Source organism: Meriones unguiculatus, chromosome 7 (genome assembly GCF_030254825.1).
Source record: "Meriones unguiculatus strain TT.TT164.6M chromosome 7, Bangor_MerUng_6.1, whole genome shotgun sequence".
NCBI lineage: Eukaryota > Metazoa > Chordata > Mammalia > Rodentia > Muridae > Meriones > Meriones unguiculatus.
The window spans coordinates 51790138-51809617 of NC_083355.1; the positions used below are offsets into that span (position 1 = coordinate 51790138).

General features: G+C 40.3%; 1 protein-coding gene across 1 annotated transcript; it reads right to left on the bottom strand.

The window, feature by feature from the left end:
• Nucleotides 1-306: 306 nt before the first annotated feature.
• LOC110566584 (lysozyme-like protein 1) lies at nucleotides 307-16440 on the bottom strand. The gene is made up of 5 exons (XM_021664441.2): nucleotides 16355-16440; nucleotides 14770-14933; nucleotides 14070-14228; nucleotides 1791-1869; nucleotides 307-638 (listed from the first exon to the last, which is right to left on the bottom strand). The coding sequence occupies exons 2-5, from the start codon at nucleotides 14912-14914 to the stop codon at nucleotides 569-571; spliced, it is 453 nt and encodes a 150-aa protein (XP_021520116.1). The 5' UTR covers nucleotides 14915-14933; nucleotides 16355-16440; the 3' UTR covers nucleotides 307-568.
• Between the last annotated feature and the right edge of the window lie 3040 nt (nucleotides 16441-19480).

The following is a 19480-nucleotide window of genomic DNA, read 5'->3' on the forward strand; positions in this document are numbered from 1 at the left end:
GATAAGAACTGTGATTTCATCTTTTTTGTCCCACTAGAGTTGCCATCAGGATTCTGCCTAGGTTGCAGGAGTATCCTTTCCAGCAGTGTTGATCTGAAGAAGTGTGGAGTGTCCCCTGGCCAGAAAGAATGACCACACGCTTTTGGGGATGCAGGAACTGGCAAATGGCTAGCAGCTTTCTTAAGGTTCCCTACCACATGCAACTTTTGACCTTCAAAAGTTTTTTTGTTTGTTTGTTTTTTTTTATTTATTTTTTATTTTTTTTTTTTAAACAAAAAGACATGCCAGGGCTACATACTTAGGACCTTTACAGCAAAGAAGAAAAGTTTATTTTTTCTAAGCCTTAAACATTCCAGAGATGATTTCCCAAGCCTTAACAGCATCAAGTTATTATGACATCTTTGAACTTAAGTCAGGGGGAAGTGAAGACATATAAATGGAAATATTTATTTCCTTAAAATACAGCTTGGATTCCCTCTCCAACTTTGAAAAGGGGTACTGTGAGGAAAAGGGATACTCATTACAAATCTGGGTAGTCACGGCAAAGCATTCTTGCACCTGCTCCGGATCAGGAAACTTCGCATCCTCTCTTCCACTCAGACATGTCTTTGCCCTCGCAGTGTTTCTTCCAGCCCTGCCTGAAGAGGAGATGGAAATGGAACAGCAGAAGGAAACATGCTAACCCAAATGACCTTAGGTGTAACATCTAAAGAGGTACTCAGTGTTTAACCTGCTTCTCACATCTAGTTTTCACTCTTTGGTTTCATTTAATCCTTCTGTGTTTCTCCACCCTCACCCAATTATTAAACATATTTATCTATCTATCTATCTATCTATCTATCTATCTATCTATCTATCTATTCACTTTACATCCTGGTTGTAGTCCATCCTTCCTTGACTCCAAGTCTCCCCTCTCCCTTCCCCTGTTCCTCAGAAAAAGAGAGCCCCCATTCTCATTCACCCAAGCTCATCAAGTCGAATCAGGACATGTCTTCTTCTTCTGTGGCATAGCAAGGCAGTCCAGCCAGAGGAAGTAATCAAAAAGCTGGCAATTGAGTTCATGTCAGTCCTTACTTCCCTTAGTTGATGACTCACATGAAACCTAAGCTGCCCAATACTACATCTTAGTAGGGGGGTTCTATGTGGGAGGAAAGAGAAAAGGGCCTAGAGGTGACAGGAGCTCCACAAGAAGACCACCAGAGTCAACTAACCAGGGCCCAGAAGGGCTTGCTGTGGCTGAAGCTTCCTCCTCTTCCCTCTCCAAATCTAGTCACTGTTTGCCTAACCAACAAGCAAACTACTTTTGTAAGGGTGGATTGCTGAGACCCACAGCTTTCAACTACCAAATAGGCATTATGATTAGCTGTACTCATTAGAAATACAGCCACAGAGACAAAAGAAGCATGCTCACAAATGGAACCTGCTTGGTCTTAGGCAAGGTTTCTGATGAGTTGTCATTTACAGGCTGGCACCTTTCATCCTCTCTGCTCTTTATTATCTTTCTCCACCAAATATCGCTACGGTCTCAACATAGCATGAATCCAGAGCAAAGTGAGGCTCCCAGACTCCTGTCACATGATAGACTCCTTCCCTTCACAGAACAGCAAGACCTTTTCCATACTTGTACTGTGTTCCTCTGGACCCCCACTCGCATGGGGATGAGTATAAACATGCTCATGGCCCTGGTTTGGATCACTCTGGAGGTTCCAGTACTCATGTCAACCTGAGCCAAAATGAACAGACACTGGGTCGTATCCAGGTCAGCCCGAGTCTCCCAACAAAACACTCACCAATAGTTCATCCCTTGTGTCTCTTTAACAATTTTCTTGGCACAGAGAATGGCATCTGTGAGGTCATCAGTGACCAAGGCTGTAAAGAAAGGGGGTGTGAGGGTCAGCCAGGGCTTTTGATGTCTGAGAGGTCCTTTTGCCAGAGCTTCTGCAGTTTTCTGGAAGGGACTTAGAATTGTGACTTTCCCTACAGAGAAACATGATTATTATTATTATTTTTTTTTTACCAAAACCACATCTTTTGTTTTCAAACTGTCCTCACCTCACCTTTCTGAGAAAGAACTATATTATTTCTCTATCCTATATTTTTGTATATATATAATGGAAAATATGTACTGGGGGACTGCATTTAGAGATGATAGTAGGAAGCTTTAACAAACTTTAATGTTTTTTTTATTATTATTTATGATTGTGTGTGCATGTGCTGGTGACTGAGGAGGCCAGCACAGGCTATCAGATCCTCTGGAGCTAGAGTTATAGTCAGTTACGAACTGCCCTATTTGGGTGTCAGTAACCACGCTCAATGTCCTCTGGAAAATCATCAAGTACTCTTAACAATGGAGCTATGCCTTCAGCCTGGCAGTTGTATTTTGTTTTTTTGTTTTTTGTTGTTGTTGTTTTGTTTTGTTTTTGTTTACCATCCTGTAGTCATATACTCGAAAGGCAGGGCAGCGCCATGTTTTCTGTTCTCGGGTCAGTTTTACATCTACACCATCTCTATGAACAAAGACTAAACTTTCAGCTGTTGTAGTTTTCCAATTTGTATGTTAAAAGAATTATTTAAGGTGTTCTTTATGTGAAGAAGATGCAAAGTTTTTAAGCTAACTGCTCCATTCTTTATTGCTTTGTCAGTTGAAGTGTGATCATTGATGTGTTTTTTTTTTTTTCTTCTGCTTTCCTGGAAGTAGTCTCCAAAACATGACAAAGTCATGGAATATGAAAAAGTCAAAGGAATATGAAAATTCTAAGATCACTTCTAGGGAAAGGTGGGGTCTCCAGGTGCAGACCTGAAGGCAGAATGGGGTTAGTAGAGATGGGGGTTGCTAGACTTGGAGCTGAGGAGGAAAGGAGATGTTGCTCACAGCACAAACTTGCAGATGCAACATGTAAGGGTTCTAGAGGTCCAGGTCACAGCATAATGGTTATGTAGTTAATATGTTATCACATATATCACAAACCATATACCACACCACACCACAAACACACACACACACACACACACACAATCTCTCCCACCCATACCAGCCCCCACACAACATACATCCCGCATACACATACATACCATACACACACCCTGTGCACACATTTGTAACACACAGAAGCCATACAAGTATCACACAACCTATAAACACACACCTCATACATACAGCACACACACAAAACACACTCTCCCCACACTATACACCACCTTAATACCCCACCTTACCACACACATACACACACCATACACATAAACATGCCACACACAAATACCAGCATGCACCACACTCCCCATGTACCGCATATACATCACACATACATAATATACACATATACCCCATAACTATGGATGTGCTACTAGCTGAGTGTAGAAATGACTTCATATAATGTGGATTTGAAAGTATCACATTGCATACATTCTTTACCTGGGTTTTTATGGTGAATTATACTTAAATAAGGCTGAACAAGATGACCCAGAGCAAACTTAACACTTAATACATGGAAGCCCCAGCTTCTCGGTTGCCTTAGCAGATTTCAGGTACGTCACTGTTGAGTATATCTCCCATCTAGTGCTGCAGAAGGCCCCACCTTTACACAAAGCCTGTCGGACAGCTCTAGAATAAAGATGATTATGAACCTGATGATTAGCTCTCAGATGTGTTCATTGGTGCTTTGACATCATTGCTGCATAGCCTCTAAAATCTTACCAAAGAACTACATTATTCTAACTGTAAGAAAAAGTATCCAGAGAGAAGAAATGTTGACTTGAAATATTAATAAAATATCATAACAGAGAATTGTTTGTAAATTTGCTTGAAGTGGAATTTTTCCTTCAGTGTGCTGGTTTACTTTTAATTATATTACTTTTCTTAGAAGATGAAGGTAAATTTATTCAAAATGTGGCTCATTTTGATTTTGATTTAATACACACTATAATTTAATAATAATAATAGAAAAAGACTGTTCCTGGAGGCAGGAACAGCTGAATTAGGGTAATAAACCATTGCATTTAGTTTAGTAACACCAAGAGAAGCAAAGCTATGGCAGCTTTTAAGTCTTGTTTCTAGAAATGCACAACAACTATTGACCATCAGTTAAGTCATTTAACACATCTTTCCTGTGTCAGGCATACAGTAAGTATCTTTATTTTGGTGGATACTGTCATTGTCCCTATGAGGCCACATGCCTAGTAAGGGAGACTGTGTTTGGAAGTGGCTGGGCATGGACCCTAGAACAAGTGACATTGGTGATGTTTCAAGGTGGGAAGGGAACATTACACATTGTGAGGAGGAACTTGCCATGTTCCATTATTCTGTGACAAGAGTATATCCCATGTATGTGTCCAAGGGCAAGATTAAGTCTTGAAAGACAGTTTGAACCCTGAATAGGACTCATTCACAACAGGATCAAGTGGTGTGATTATGGAAGAGGGAAGTTGTTTGTCAGCCTGGTTAGGGTGCTCAAAAGGGGCTACTTAGAGCTGAGTGTGGTGGTGCATGCCTGTAATTATAGCTCTTGGGAGGAACAGGCAAGAAGATTTTGAGTTCAAGGCCAACCTCAGCTATACAGTAAGTTTGAGCCCATTCTAGATGATGGAAATCAATACTGTTTATAAAATTAACAACAACATCAATAATAATAAAAGAAAAACCTACTGGAAATGACTAGACTAGCTTAGGTGTTTAGGAAGCCTGGGCTGAGAAATAAGGATCCAGTTAGGGAGCTGGGACACTGAAATATATTGAAATTACCACAGAGGGGCAGCAGAGAGGCAAAAATCGGGAGGTAGCAAGCTTTTAGAAGGATTCATGACAATAATTGTTTCTGCCCAGTTTACCTTAAATACCTTGAATGTCCAGTCATTCAAGAAATGGAATAGCTCCTCAGGAATGGAATGTAGTGTAATAGTTTACATCCAACAGCAGAGAACAGCAGCGATCGGTATTCAAAGCAATACTTGCTTCCACTTAGCACGTGCCAAAGACCCCATGCCTGCCCTGCCTCCCAAATAATTATAAGCTGCATGGCCCTGGTTTACATTTCTTTCTCTTCTCGGAAGTAACAAAGGCCAACTTAAATGCCAGGCCAATGAGGAATAAGATTAGCACACATGGCATCAGCAATTGCCTTCTTTCCCGTAACTACCTCTCAATAGCAAAGCCTGTGTTTTGAAAGAAAATTAAGATTGCCATTATATCAGAAATTTCATAAATGGTGTATGTACTTATGCATGAATGTATATACATATATGTGTGTGTATATTTGTGTGTTTTTTTAATTTTTATATGTGAATGTCTACTTAGTCGTCCTTCTGGTGCCCTAACCAAATGCACAGAACTAAAAATTTATAGATAAGAGAACTTTGTTCAGAGCATGTTGCTGGAATCTGTGCATGGCAGAGTACCTTACTTGGAAGACAGAGCATGCATGCTCACATGGGCTTCCCTCCTCATGCTGTAAAGTCACTAATGTCAAGATAGGGTCCAGGCTGTCCTCGAACTCCAGATCCACCTGCCTCTGCCTCCTTCAGCAAATCCTACCGGCCTGCGCCACCAGAACGAGCGGGCATGGGAGCGTTAGCAGGCCTTCTGGTGTTGGTCTCCTTGGTTTGCCTGTGGTATATATACAAGATTAGAGTCTCACAACAGTGTGATGCAGCCATGATCATTCAGGCCTTTACAGCCATTGAAGCAGGACATTTGCCCCAAGCATGGTTGGATACCATAAAAAGCTAAAATGTTACGCTCAGGATGCGAGGCTAAGCACTGCACTCAGGGTCAGCCACTTTGGACCCAGAGAAGAGCATGTCTGATTGCATGCGAGTTGATACCCCAGGTCCCGCCTCTGAGAAAAAGGTATCAGTCGGGTCTGATGCTCTTTGGGTGGATGACACCTAAATGAACATCGGTACAAAGTCCCCATTTATTTCTAATATCAGAGATCAGACCTCTACTCTTGCCTGATGCGTCTAAAACAAAAAGGGGGAACTGTAGAGAGCTGCGGAATGCTGTGCCTTAAAGATTGACTGGTTTCTGCCTTCCACCTTCCCGATGGTGAGTGCTCTTTGTCACGAACAATTCCACATTTGGCTAAGGCTGAGGATCTGGCTTGCTTCCATGTATGTGGACCTATCTGCATTGCCCACGTGGCACGCCTGGGTTGGCTACCCAGAGGCTATTTAAGCTGTGGGCTGGCTTTCCCCAGGGTCAGATGTTTGTTCCAGGTTCCTGAATAAACTGCATTAAAAAAAAAAAAAAAAAGATAGGGTCCCATCTTCCACCTTCACCTAACTGTAACTGCTTTTCAATACCCCCCTTCAAAATACCAGTCATATGAATTTGATGATTGTTTCTAACATATAAACTTTGGGAGAATGCATTTAAATGACCATGAATACATAAAAATCAATTCTGCCTGAGTAGTTTGAAGAAAGGAGGTGGGGGTTTTAGAAATATAGTTTTGAAATGAAAGATTTTATCAAATATAAATTCTGAAGTGGCACAAAGCCTATTCTATACATGGAGGTGATGTCATGTACCTTGTGACAGTACCTAATGCCAACTGGTTTCTAGGGCTTCACAATAATGTCTCTAGTTCAATACAAGGCAGACACAAAGATATTGTTCCCAATTACTGTTTTGTTGGCCCAAGGCTGAGGCAGACCAGTCACTGGAGGCTGATTAGGGTATAAAGCCGACATCATATTTCTATTTTAAAGCTGAGTCTAAAATACTTTTTTTGGCTCCCTACACAAGGATTACCCTGCATTTCCTGAGACTTCCTTAATTGGAAGCAAGAGGAACAGTATTAACTGAATAAAGTACATATCAGGTGAAGAATATTTGTGATAACAAAAAGAATTTTCCTTTCTGCTGTCAACAGCTGGAAAAATAGTGGAACAGTGGATGGTACAGGATGACATCTGAGAGAGAAAGCAGAAGCACAGAGCCTGCCCCCACTCCCCAAGCAAGAAGAATAGGCAGGTGAAAACCAAGACATATCAGATGCCTTGGAGAGTACCTGAGAGGCAGGCTGAGCATGCCTGAACCAATCTGGGTGAGCCAAGGGTCTGATTCCTTGGACCAAGCAAGAACAAATGCCCTGGAACTAGAAAACAGCAGGTTCAGCAGGTTGGCAAAGTTACCTTATTTCTGCCTACTTAAGGAGGAAGAGACTTCACAGAACCTCTAGGACATTCCAAACACATGCTAGGTAATAAGCGAAGGAACCAGCTGCACATAAAATAGTCTAGAACTCTGTCAAGCTATTTAAATACAAACTCAGTTACTTGTCAAAATTAAACATTTTTTACAGACAGCAAGCCAGACACCCACTAAGGCTGTTTAAACACACTATCTAGTAGCCAAGAAAAATATGTGTAAAAAATGGTGTCAATACATAATCCATAATAAGAATAAAAATAGTGAATGGAAAAAGAAAAATAGGATATAAGATGGAGCATTTCCTACCACTAGATGAAAAAAAGATATGGGATCAGATTTTGAAGATAGAATTTGAAGAATCAATAGAAAGTCCTGAAAGAGAACACACAAAAGAAAGAACCAGGTGAGCGATGAGAGACTACTGAGCATGTGTACTATGTAGAAATACATTTATATTTATACATAAGATGTCTCAAGAATGAAAATGAAAGAGTGACTTTCAGGCAGAGAAAGCTGTGCATTCTTACTAGGATCCCTCTGCCACAAAAACAAACAGGTGAAGGAAGCTGTTTAGATTGTATGAGAATGAATACCCCTTAATTGCCTGCCCAAAGAATTCCACGTAATGAAGAGTGCTGAAGGTGGAGCACGTGTCACATGCAGTGAAAGCCATTTCCTTATTATAGAGTGGCCTGCCAGGTAATTATTTAAAATGAAAACAGGACAATTCATAATGAGGTACACAGCATGCTGAAATAAAACACAGCATACTACCCAGCTGGAGAGATGGCTCAGCAATTAAGTGCACTGTCTGCTCTTTCAGAGGTCCTGAGCCAATTCCCCACAGCCACATGGTGGCTCACAACCATCTGTGCTGGGATCTGATGTCCTCCTCTTCTGGAATGCAGCTATACATGCAGATAGAACACTCATAATCATTAAATGAATAAAGAAATCTTTAAAAATGCAACTTAACAAAAAAAAGCACACTATAAAGCAAGCATCTCATTTAAACTGCAGATAACTACTAAAGTAAAATGAGCCAGACATAAAAAACACAAAACAAAAACAAAACAGAACAAAACAAGCAAACAAAAAAGAACTATGAAGTATATTTAATTAATTCAAAAGGTAGCAGGAGAAACAGATACCAGAACAAATGCTGTACTAGACAACAAATAGCAAGTGGTCTAAAACAGGGCCCAGCAAACATCAGACATCATACTGTGTGTATGTGTGCAACTGTGTATGTGTTCATGTGCGTATACATGTGCATATATGTATATATATATGACTATGATGCCCAGAAGTTGCCATCACTTCTGTCACTTCCTATCTTATTTTTTGAGGCATATTTTCTCACTGATTGGCTAGAATGGTGCCCATGCAAGGCCCCAGGATCCTCTTCTCTGGGTTTTTATGTTGGTTGCAGGGATCCAAACTTGGATGTTCATATTTGCATAGCAAGCACTTTGTGAACTAATTCTACTCCCCACCCATGTTTTAAAATAAAGTCTTGTTGGAAAACAGCCAGGCTTAGTCATTTATATATATATTTTTATGACTGTTTTTACACTGTGTCATCATTTACTAACTGCAACAGAAACCATATGTCCTGCAACGCCTAAATAAAGTATTTATTGTATGTCCCTTTAAGAAAGCAATTGCTAACTTTGGTCCAATCAATACAAAGCAGTGGTTTCTAGAAAGAACATAAAAGCTAACTATGTTCTGCCTATAAAAACTCACTTTTTACATCAGGACATAGATGAGTTAAAAGTAAAAGAAAAAAAAAAGGAAATTGATCATGGAGACACTTCCCAGAAGAAGATGAAGTTACTATCATGCTATTCTACAGTATCTGTGTAAGAGATGGTACCCTGGTTAAAGAGAGGCACTGACCTTAGTGAGAGCAGGGCTAACCCGTCAAGAAGATGCCATCATCAATAAGCATGCACCTACTAACAGAGCTTCCAAAACTCGTAAGAAACAAAAGCACAAGAGCCACTATTTTAAGAATGCCTTTCTCAGTCTTGACAGAACTAAGACATAGCAGACACTTTTTGAACATCCAACTGAAAACTACAGAGTACCAAAGCTTTTATTTAGATTATTTTCCATGGAGACAAACTGCAAAGATCAACTTTTAAGACTAGAACCATATAGATTTTATATAGTCCCTGGGCCTTGCTGAGGCCTTTCTCCTTTGCTGAGTTTCTGGTTACTGGATTAATTTCACCTTTGTTTTCCTGATTTGTGTCTTTGTTTTTCTTGGTTTAGTTTATCTTTTTGGTGATAAACCTCCTCTAAGTGTTATGAGAAAATTATATGGGAGCTGTGCTGGAACCTTCCACCATATCTGTCTCCACTGTGCTCTATGCAATGGCAAGCAAATCGAAGGAAGTCACCAGTGGACTTCCATTTCCTCTGACTTCGCACAATTCAGAGTGAATACCAGTAAATGAGGAGGGAGAGAGAGAGGACAGTGAGCCTAAGATTATTCTCTTTTATAGTTTTTTCCAGGTCATTTGGCATAGCGTGTCCCAAAAGAGATCAAAAGAGGTCTGTATTCTCCAGAGATTCTTCAGTGAGAAACTGTTCACAGGCCTGATTCCATTTTGCTTTAAGTCAGGTGATGGGAATGTCTGCTGTTTCCAGTCACCCACATCACCATCCTCATTGTTTTCTCAAAGAAAGATCACTCATTCATTAGTAGATTTAAATTTTTCCTAGAAGAGTAATCTAAATCTCATCCTGTAAGCTATAATAATGACTAGCCTGATAAGATATGCTCACTGGTGAAAGAGTGGCATGAATGTTGTGGAAGTAACCAGTCATTTTCTGATGGGATCTAAGGCTTGCTCCATAGATGAAATCTATACATGGCACTGTTGACATGGCTGAGACTCTATGGCTAGATATGTCATAGACCCTAAGGAGACTCCAATACTATGATTGTGCTAAATGAACACAGTATGAAAATGATTCCTAATGGCTTGTTACTATGCTTAACGATCATACCATCACTCAGCCCTTAACAGAGAAGCTTCCTTTTGCAGCAGATGGCAATTAATAGTGAGATCAATATTAATATTGACCTCAACTGGTGAACATGAAGAGATGAAAAAATTATAGTGCTCAGCCCTCAATGGGCTAACCATACCACGCCCCTCCTCCTTAAAGAAGAGGGATCAGAAAGTCTATAAGAGCCAGATATAAGTTTGTTAAGAGCAGGAGGATAACTTCAAGGGAACACTTTTTCCAGACACAATTGGCATATCTATCTATCTATGTATCTATTTATCTATGGATCAATCTATCAATCTATCGATCTATCTAGCTATTTATCTATATGTCTACTATTTATAGTAGTTGTGACAGCATGCATAAGGCTGTTCAAGCTCTAGTCAGAAAAAAAAATCCCAGCATGGAAAGTGGAGATGGGCATTAAATATCACCACAAGTTGAAGAATTGCTGAAGTTTGATATCTTCTGAGAGAGTTCGTTTTTTTTAATGATGTGACTCCTGGTAAGTCAACCACACTCTAGACCCCACTTCTGAGACTAGTTAGGTGTCATAGACTGGACTCACTGAGGAAAAGATGGGAGAGAGAGAGAGAGAGAGAGAGAGAGAGAGAGAGAGAGAGAGAGAAAGAGAAAAGGAAGGAAGAAGGAAGGATGAAAGGAAGAAAGAAAGAAAGTGTATATGGAAGGGAGGTGGAGAGGGTGAATCTGGGAGAAGTTGGTGTAGAGGGGGAATGTGATCAAAATAAACTGTGATATTCTCAAATAATTAAACAATTTTTCTTTAATTATCAGCTTTGAATTTTCTGTGAAGTCAGAATACCATAAGATATAAAATGTGAAGATTTTTGTTTTTAACAACTTGTCTAAAAATGTATTCATGATGCTCAAAAGATCTTGAAGACTTGAGTAATGAAGGAATTTCTATTGGAAGTTATTCTTCTTCAGAATTTTGAACACCTTCCCTCTTTCTTCCTTTACCATTGTCACAGTTGAGAGATTTTATGTTATTTAATCTTTTGTATGGACCACATATATTCTCTTTCTTAATGGAAACATATATTGGATTTCATTTTTCTTTACTGTTCTGAAATTCTGGGACAATGTGCCTGAGTGTGAGTCTCCATTATATGAGTCACACTGTAGACCTTATGTGCTGGAGTCCTAGCCTTTAGTTTGGGTATTTTGGTTTATGTTGTGCTGTGGGTGGAAATGGAAACTTTATAAAAGGGTTTTGCATTTCTCCTCTATCCTGTCAAGACTTATATTCTTGTATTTTGCAATATCATTCATTTTCTTGTCCATATTTCTTCTGTTTTACATCTTTCTCTTGTGTTGCTATCTCATGTTATTTTTTACTCTAATTTTTTAAGCCTTTCTGCCATCAGTTTTTAAATCACAAAAGTTATTTCTTCATTCTGTTCTCAAGAGGTTCCTTTATTCTTTGTTCTAGATTTATCAATGATTTCTGATGAACACAGTGGCTGTCAAGTAGGGATGAGATATTTTGCTTTTCTACTGTTATCTAAACAACTGACTACCAACATCATGGTTTTGACAGAACAATCTGTGAGTGGGTAGCATGGGATTGGTTGGGTTAAAATTGTACATTGACTCATACAGAGAGATGGTTGCTGTTGTTCTCTTTTCATGTACAATCCCTTTTTTTCTTTCTTTTTTTAAATTCCAAGACAAGGTATCCCTATGGAGTGTTGGCTGCCCTGGAAGTCACTATATGGACTAAGTTGTCTTTGAATTCACAGAGATCCGAATGCCACTGCCACTTGTGTGCTGGGATTAAAACTGGGTACCACCATAACTGGCTCCTTTCACCATTTTTATTTCATCCATGAGAGGCTGCTGCTCACATATTTCTTCTTCAGTTAGACTTCCCAGAAAACACCCTAATAGACATGCCTATAGGTGTGACTCATTAATGCTCTAGTTGTCTCCTAAACCAATCAAGTTGATAATTGAAATGAACCTCAGCAGAGCGCAGATTTTCCAGAATGCCATTACTCACTTCGGGGTGCAGAAAATGTACAGGTTTAATGATCACACTTAACAGGAAGTCCCTAATAGCATTCTTCCTATTAAAGAATGCTGAGATTAACCTAGGCCTAGGAGGGCTAAAAGGTCTTACCTGCAAGAAGATAAAGATACAGAATTTTTTTTTCAGAGAAGATTTAAAAAAATCTAAAAAGGCCATCAATAGCCCTTGACTATAAAATAACACATTTTGAATGGATCCAGAAGAGAAAACTAGAATCCAGGGGAAGAAACAGACCTGGGACCTAACAGAATGATGCTTATATTAAGGGCTAGTAAACAGCTGGGCAATTTGCCTCAGAATGCTGTGGTCCTTCTGTACTAATGTTGGGTATGGGCAGTTCACTAGATAATTTTATGCATGATTCAGTTTTCTGTCCATGCAACCATAGTACTGCTTGTCTTTGATGTAGCAAAGATCAATTAAAACAATTTATTTTCTGCTCCCATAGAACTTGGCCTAGAGTATTTTCTGACCGACTTTAATCCTGTCCTTCATTCTTTCTGTTTACGTCTTTAATAAATGAATATTTGTTGAGCACCAACAATAGCCAGATAATGTTCTAGGTACTAGGATAAGTACATCAGTGAATGAAATAAGGAGAGAAAACACAGCCATCTTCCTGTATCTTTCCTGCTTGCTTCCTCTTCTCCAGCTGTTTCCTTTTCTCCAGCTCCACACACACTGTGACAGCTATTGAGGATTCTCATGACTGTCAACACTGTGATGCTTAGGTAGCATCCTTCTTGACCTATTTAATTCTCTTTTTTGCAGATTACTCCTTCTTAGTCAGCTGCCACCAACCCCTCAAACAGCAGTTTCCAGAATTTCCTAAGGTATTTTCTGTGATTCTTCTGTCTCTGGATTCTCAAATCCTGTATACCTTCCAAGTCCCACGTTAGAGCTTTCCATAAAACATTGGGTGAGTGTGTGTGTGTGTGTGTGTGTGTGTGTGTGTGTGTGTGTGGTGTGTAGGTAGGGGTTGGCCTTAGGGTCTACAGCATGGCAGATAAACACTTCACAACAGATCCCTAGCTCTGGAATTTCTTAAAATGTCACGTTCCTCTGGAGCCCACATCAAGTGATTCCCCTCCTGCCTACCCACGGAGTTAGCTTTTGTATGAGCACAGTCTCAAGATCACCAGCTGAAGCAGATCTCATGCCTGCTGTGTTTTATTGCTTTCTGCTCTCTATGCCAGTCATGAATGTGTTTCTTGAATAACAGAAGCAGAGGAACAGAAAGTGAATCCTAGTCTAATTTCTTCTCACTAAGAAATGGAAATGGAAGCCTGAGGCAGGGGCACATGCCTTGTAATACCAACACTGAGGGAGGCAGAGGCAGGTGGATCTCTGTGAGTTTAGGCCAGCTTGGTCTACAAAGCGAGTCCAGGACAGCCAAGGCTGCACAGAGAAACCCTGTCTCAACAAACAAACAAACAAACAAACAAACAAACAAACAAACAAACGAAATGGGACAGGAGCCCATTTGTCTTAATTCACGCAAAGAAACAGAGTTCAATGCACGAAGAACATCTGTTTTGTATGCACCCAGCAAGGGCTGCTTTAAATCCTCATTGAAAACTGAAATGGTTCAATCCGGGAAAAGACTGAGGTCATTTGTTCAACCCTGTTTTCCTGGAGGGCTTACTAAAAACCTCCCTCACAGAAATAAGACATTTGTGCGCGTACACAATAGGAGAAGTTACCGAGACATCTGCTTGCCCCTTAACAGACTTGTAAATATGACCTCTGAGTTTTAAAGCAGATATAGGTGTATCTCCTGTGAGCTTCGGTCTTATCTCTCCTCTGAAGCTGACAAATCTAGATAATCAGAAACAGTACCTGAGCAGGCAACATGGCAGTGATTCTTCTGTCGTATTCTTTCATTTCTGCACCATGTGAAACTGTTTATCTGAAAAATGCCATAGTCAATGCTCCCATCCTCCAGAATGTTCTCGGCTGTAGTGTTGTAGTGGCTCTCATAATATGCCATGCATATCCCTAAATGGGGAGAGAAAGACCTAAGGGGACCACAGTATTGTGTCTCAGCCTGCTCTGTGGGCTAAAGTTCTTCATATATGCTACACAATGACCTTCCTCCAGCAGACATTTGGGCAGGATGCACAAATGAAAACTCTCATCAGGACACAGGGACAGGTACAGGAGCAGGTACACCAGCGCCTGCACAGTAAGCCGGTAGCTGAGTCTCATCTGGAGTTACTGGCTACTGTGGAGTAGGCCTAGCCTACTCCACATACTAGAATGGGTGGCATCATTGTTCTTTTCCATCCATGTGGTCATGAGCATAGGACTGTAGCAATAAAACCAAACCAAAACAAAGCCCAGGGCAATGGGAAGGAGAGAAGGATAAGATTGTGTGGTTTGGGAGACCATGTAAAGAGCTAGCAGCCATCTCTGGCAGGGGTAGAGCCTGGCAGAGCTGGAGACTGCCAGGTGAAAGCATGGAGGGCATCTGCAATACCATACAGCAGATACAACACTCAAAAGTAGAATGAGGCAGGCGACAGGGGAGGAATCTCACAGTTTCCAAGGCTAAATCCCCAGTAGTTGTCTAGGCCGGCCTTCACAAATATTTTTGCCAGTTTACATCGAGTGTAGACTTTGGATTCTGTGACTACGCTGAGGCTGATAATCAGGGCCAAGACGCTGACAGCCTTCATCTCCATGGCCTGTTGGAAGCAGAGCCTGCCAAAGATCAGGAGAGCATCAGACAACCTGCAGTAATCCTCACAGCACCTGTCACCAGTGAGCATTTCAGACTGTAGTAATTCCTGTGTGGACGTCCCCATATGAGCACTTTCTGTTCATTTTCAGCCATTCTGGACCTCCATCGGGGAAAAAGGTAGGAGCCACTCAGACACAGTTACAAAAGGCAGGAATAAAACTGAAGGCTCTTGTTGCTGTGTCCTTAGAATCAGAAATCATGGAATTTCCAGATTTTCACCTTAACTCTGTCTAGAGGAGGAAAGAACACACAGAGAGAGGCTTTCCCTACATATGCACTCAGAGTTATCTTATTGCATCTAGAGATGAAACACACAAGGGCCTACAGAGACAATGAACTTTTGGTTTGATGAAGGGTTTGTTCTCTGTCATTCTCCTGTTTTGATGCTTTTCCAGATGGGGAGGTATTGCTTCAAACACACCAGTCTCTCATCTGACATTGCAAATGGATGGGGTCCTAATATGTTTGGCTTGGTGAATTAAAGTGGAGAGAGAACAATGGGTCACATTGAGTGGGCAATGCGTGGAGGTGAGAAACTGGAACAACAAAGGAATCTGATAACGAGTGATTTAAAGTGGGTGCAGACGCAAGAGTTGCCTTTCTTGCTGGCAACTGGCTTCCAACAAGATCTTCTCCTATACAAATGATATCTTCTTCAAGTAACACTACTTTGTTGTCATGGGGTTGGTGTAAAGTATGAAATTTCAGGGCACTAACTCAGGATTTGTGTGGCTTTTGTCTTATTGTTTTCTGCACCTACCTAGAATCTTCCTAAGTTATTCTAGTTATTCTAATAATTACTAGTTATTCCCATAGAGTGAATCCCTCCGTTGAGAGGTAAGGTTGAAAACAGGGCTTTTTGGACAAGCATGGCCTAGCAGAGAACCACAGAGGAGCTTTCAGTTTCTAAGCAATGAGGCAACTGGGTGCTAATGAAGGACAAGGTTCGCAAACCAGACTTATTTTTTCCAAGTAAGGTTTTATTGAAACAGGGATCTGCCCATATGGTGGCATATTGTGCTCTACTGTTTCCAAAGTGCAGTGTTAGGCCCCAGGAACTATGTCAGGATATAGAGGCCAGCAGATCTACAATACTGTCTTTTCAGAGAAAATGTGTTGGTCTGTGGCTTTACACTAAGCAGGTAAATGATGGGTAAGATGCAGAGCCTACAAATCAATCAGTTTTCATCCATTGCATTAGATTAGAATCTGCTCTGAGATAGATCAAGGCAATAGCCACAGCAATGGCAGCCTCAAGTATACTGAAGCCAGGGCTTGACCTTGCTAAGCTGTGGCTCCGCTCTTACTGAGAAGGAGGTTCCCAGTGCGGTCTGTAGACAATTTTCTGGGTGATGGGTGGAAGGAACCTGGTTCTACTTACTCAGTCAGTGAGCGGTTGTTCCCAGTACCTTCCTGAATACCCTGAAGCCATTTCTGATTCTCACAAGGCACAAGTGATCCTTCACTAACTCAAGGGCTTTCCCCTAGAATCTTGGCAAAAAGAATTCTTATGTCCTTTGTTTCCAGCTGCTTGGGGATTCTAGAACTCTGAACTTCTCAATAATCTTGTTGAGCATCTACTTGCCTCTTTTTGTTCTTCCTAGTCAACAGCCTAGGCAGGGACTCCCATGCCAGCGAGATCACCTTTCTGAAGTGGCAGTCTCTAAACTTCATTTCAACCCCTTCACTAAGTGGGCATGAATCCAGAATTCTAATTATAGATTCCTATACTTCCATGCTTTTTCAACTATCAACATATATGTTATATTTTAAAAGATAGAGGTAAAATTAACACTTAAGACTTTACAACATAAAATTTATTTGCTTTCAGCAAACTGCTATTAATAAAATATTTTTAGAAGATCAGGAGAATTCAAATAGAACTTAATAGCATCCAAGAAGACAGGAATACAATTTATGAAAGTGCAAGAACTCCCAAGCTAATATAATTGTGATTAGCATTCTTTTATTATTACTGGGAACATTTGTGTGATACAAAGGACCTAGTTTCCAGCCCATTTATCTCCAGGCTTCCATGGGACAATACATCAAGTTAATTTTGAGTTATGTAGGTCTAGTTAGAAAGTTGTTAGTGGTTGTGCTTAACTAAGCACTACATTTTCTTAAATTTCATTTGCCAAAAATGCAAATATTTTGCCCAAATTTACTTTTAAGTCTGCATCATACAGCATTGTTCAGAGCCAACATAAACAGACATAGTTCATCTCTGTGCATACTGGAGCTATTTTATTCTTCTAATATAAACATATCAATTAATAACCTCACACATGCTGTTTTTTTGCTTCTCTAAGAATGTCTGTAGGATAAATTCCCAGGAATGGAATCACTGATTGTTCATGCTTTTATAAAGTTGTCAGATTGCCTTTCATATGCATTCACATTAGGAGGCTCCTTACCCACTTTCTACCTCACATACTGTGTCATCAAACATGGTCATGTTGGAGAATGAGATAAAGTACAGAACAGTGGGGCTTCTGCTTCTGCTTTCCTAGTGTTACTTCCCTGCTTGAGCTTCTTTCATAAGTGAACTGTTTGTGGGTGTTCTGTGAAGTGTGTGTGATAAGAGAAAAACCCCTCTGGAATGCCTCAAATCAGATTTTACCAGTCAGCCAGACCACAGCAACAGCCTAAAAATCTTTTTTTTTTCTTTCTAAAATACATGCTTAACATCTTTGTAGGATATGAGGAAAAAGTACAAAAGCATTCATATGTTTATATATTGTATTAGTCACTTTTCTATTGCTGTGATAATACACCATGACTAACTCAATTTACAGAAGAGTTTGGACTTACAGTTCCAGAGGGTTAGGATCCAAGTAAAGGGCAGGCATAGTGACTGGAGCTGGCAGCTGAGAGCTGAGAGCTCACCTCTCAAATTGCAAGCAGGAAGCAGAAAAAGTCAACAGGTCTTCACTTCTCCCCTCCCCACCACTGAGGCCACACCTCCAACCTTCCAAACAGCACCACCAACTGAGGGCCACTTATTTAAGTGACTGAGACTATGGGAGATATTCTCATTCAAACCACCACAATAATCATTTGTAGTATAGAAGGGTTATAAAACACCATTTACAACAGCCATAAAATGCGGAACACTTAAATGAAATCTGATGAAATGTGTGCAAGATTTATGTGCTATTGAAGAATCAGAGAAAGCCTATATGAATACAAATGACACACCAGTATTATACACTTATATTAAGATTTGATTTTCATATTTAGTAGAGTCTCAGATAAAATTTCAGAAAGTGGCTTTGGAAATATCAACCAGGTTCTCCTAAAACAAATCTGAAAGAAAGATGACTGTGATAGTTAAAAGCACCCTGATAAGATCGTGAAATGAAAGGGCCCACAGTGGCTGAAACACAAAGCTAGCCAGATGCACTGGTGCATGCCTGTAACCCCAGCACTCAGGGAGGCAGAGGAAAGCAGTTCTCTGTGAGTTCAAGGCCAGCCTAGTCTATAAAGAGAGTCCAGGACAGCCAAGGCTACCAAGAGAAACCGTATCTCTAACCAAAAACCAAAACACAAGCCCCCCAAACAAACAAACAAACAAACAAACAGAAACAACAAAAACCCCTCGAAGCTGCTACAATCAAGGTGGGATTCCTGACAAGAAGATCAACATGTGGGTCAATAGAACAGGATATAGACAGAGCCCATCAGAAGACCACAGAAAGCCACAGCTGAATGTTGATGGAGAAAGATGTCATTAGATGAAGTGATGGCTATTTTAACAACACTGGAACAATGGCAAAGAACAAAAAAAGTAACAAAAGGCATGAAGGAGATGTTCCTGACATTCAATATAAGGCATAACTCATCACTGGTCAATGACCTACTTATAAAGAATAAAATTGTAAAACCTCTGTGTGTTGACACCAAGAATCTTTTGAATTTTGTGCTTTTGGTGTATTATACCTAAAATTTTACTACTAAACTCAGTTCATGAAATAATTACAAATAATTATAAACTAGACTTAACTAATCAAAACTTTAGCTCTTTGCAAAATGCTGTTAAGAAAATAAAAAGACTAGCCACAGTTTGTGAAAAATATTTACATATCACATATCTGATAAAAGCCTTGCATGCAGATTATATACATATTTTGTATTTTAAATTCAACAATGAGCAAACAACCCAATTAAAAATGATCAACAGTGACAAATGAGATATCTCTATCACATCTCTTCCTGAAAATCTCAGGGGTCATTATGAAAGAAAAGGCAAAGAAGTAGTAAGAGGACTGAAGTGAAACTGCTCTCCAGTCAGGAGGGTTCTTCTGCCAGTACTGGCATGAACTTACAGCAGCTGTAGCTGTCTGGATAGGCCCTGCACAAGATCAAGCCATCAACATTCCAGCATGGTGTGGGGACGAACTCCCCTAACCGAGGAACCATTGACAGTTGATGGTCTCTGGGGGAAAGGCAGTTTCTCTTAAAGGTGTAGCCCTTGTAGACCAGCCATGTTTCAGTGGGTGGCTCC

Bases quoted from the DNA above. Each gene is read 5' to 3' on its own strand.
- LOC110566584 (XM_021664441.2), bottom strand. From the start codon at position 14,914: ATGGAGATGAAGGCTGTCAGCGTCTTGGCCCTGATTATCAGCCTCAGC. The intron at 1,870-14,069 runs GTACTGTTTCTG...CTTTCTTTACAG, and splicing joins CTGCCATGTTGCCTGCTCAG to CCTTGGTCACTGATGACCTC. The intron at 639-1,790 runs GTGAGTGTTTTG...TCTCCTCTTCAG, and splicing joins ACACAAGGGATGAACTATTG to GCAGGGCTGGAAGAAACACT.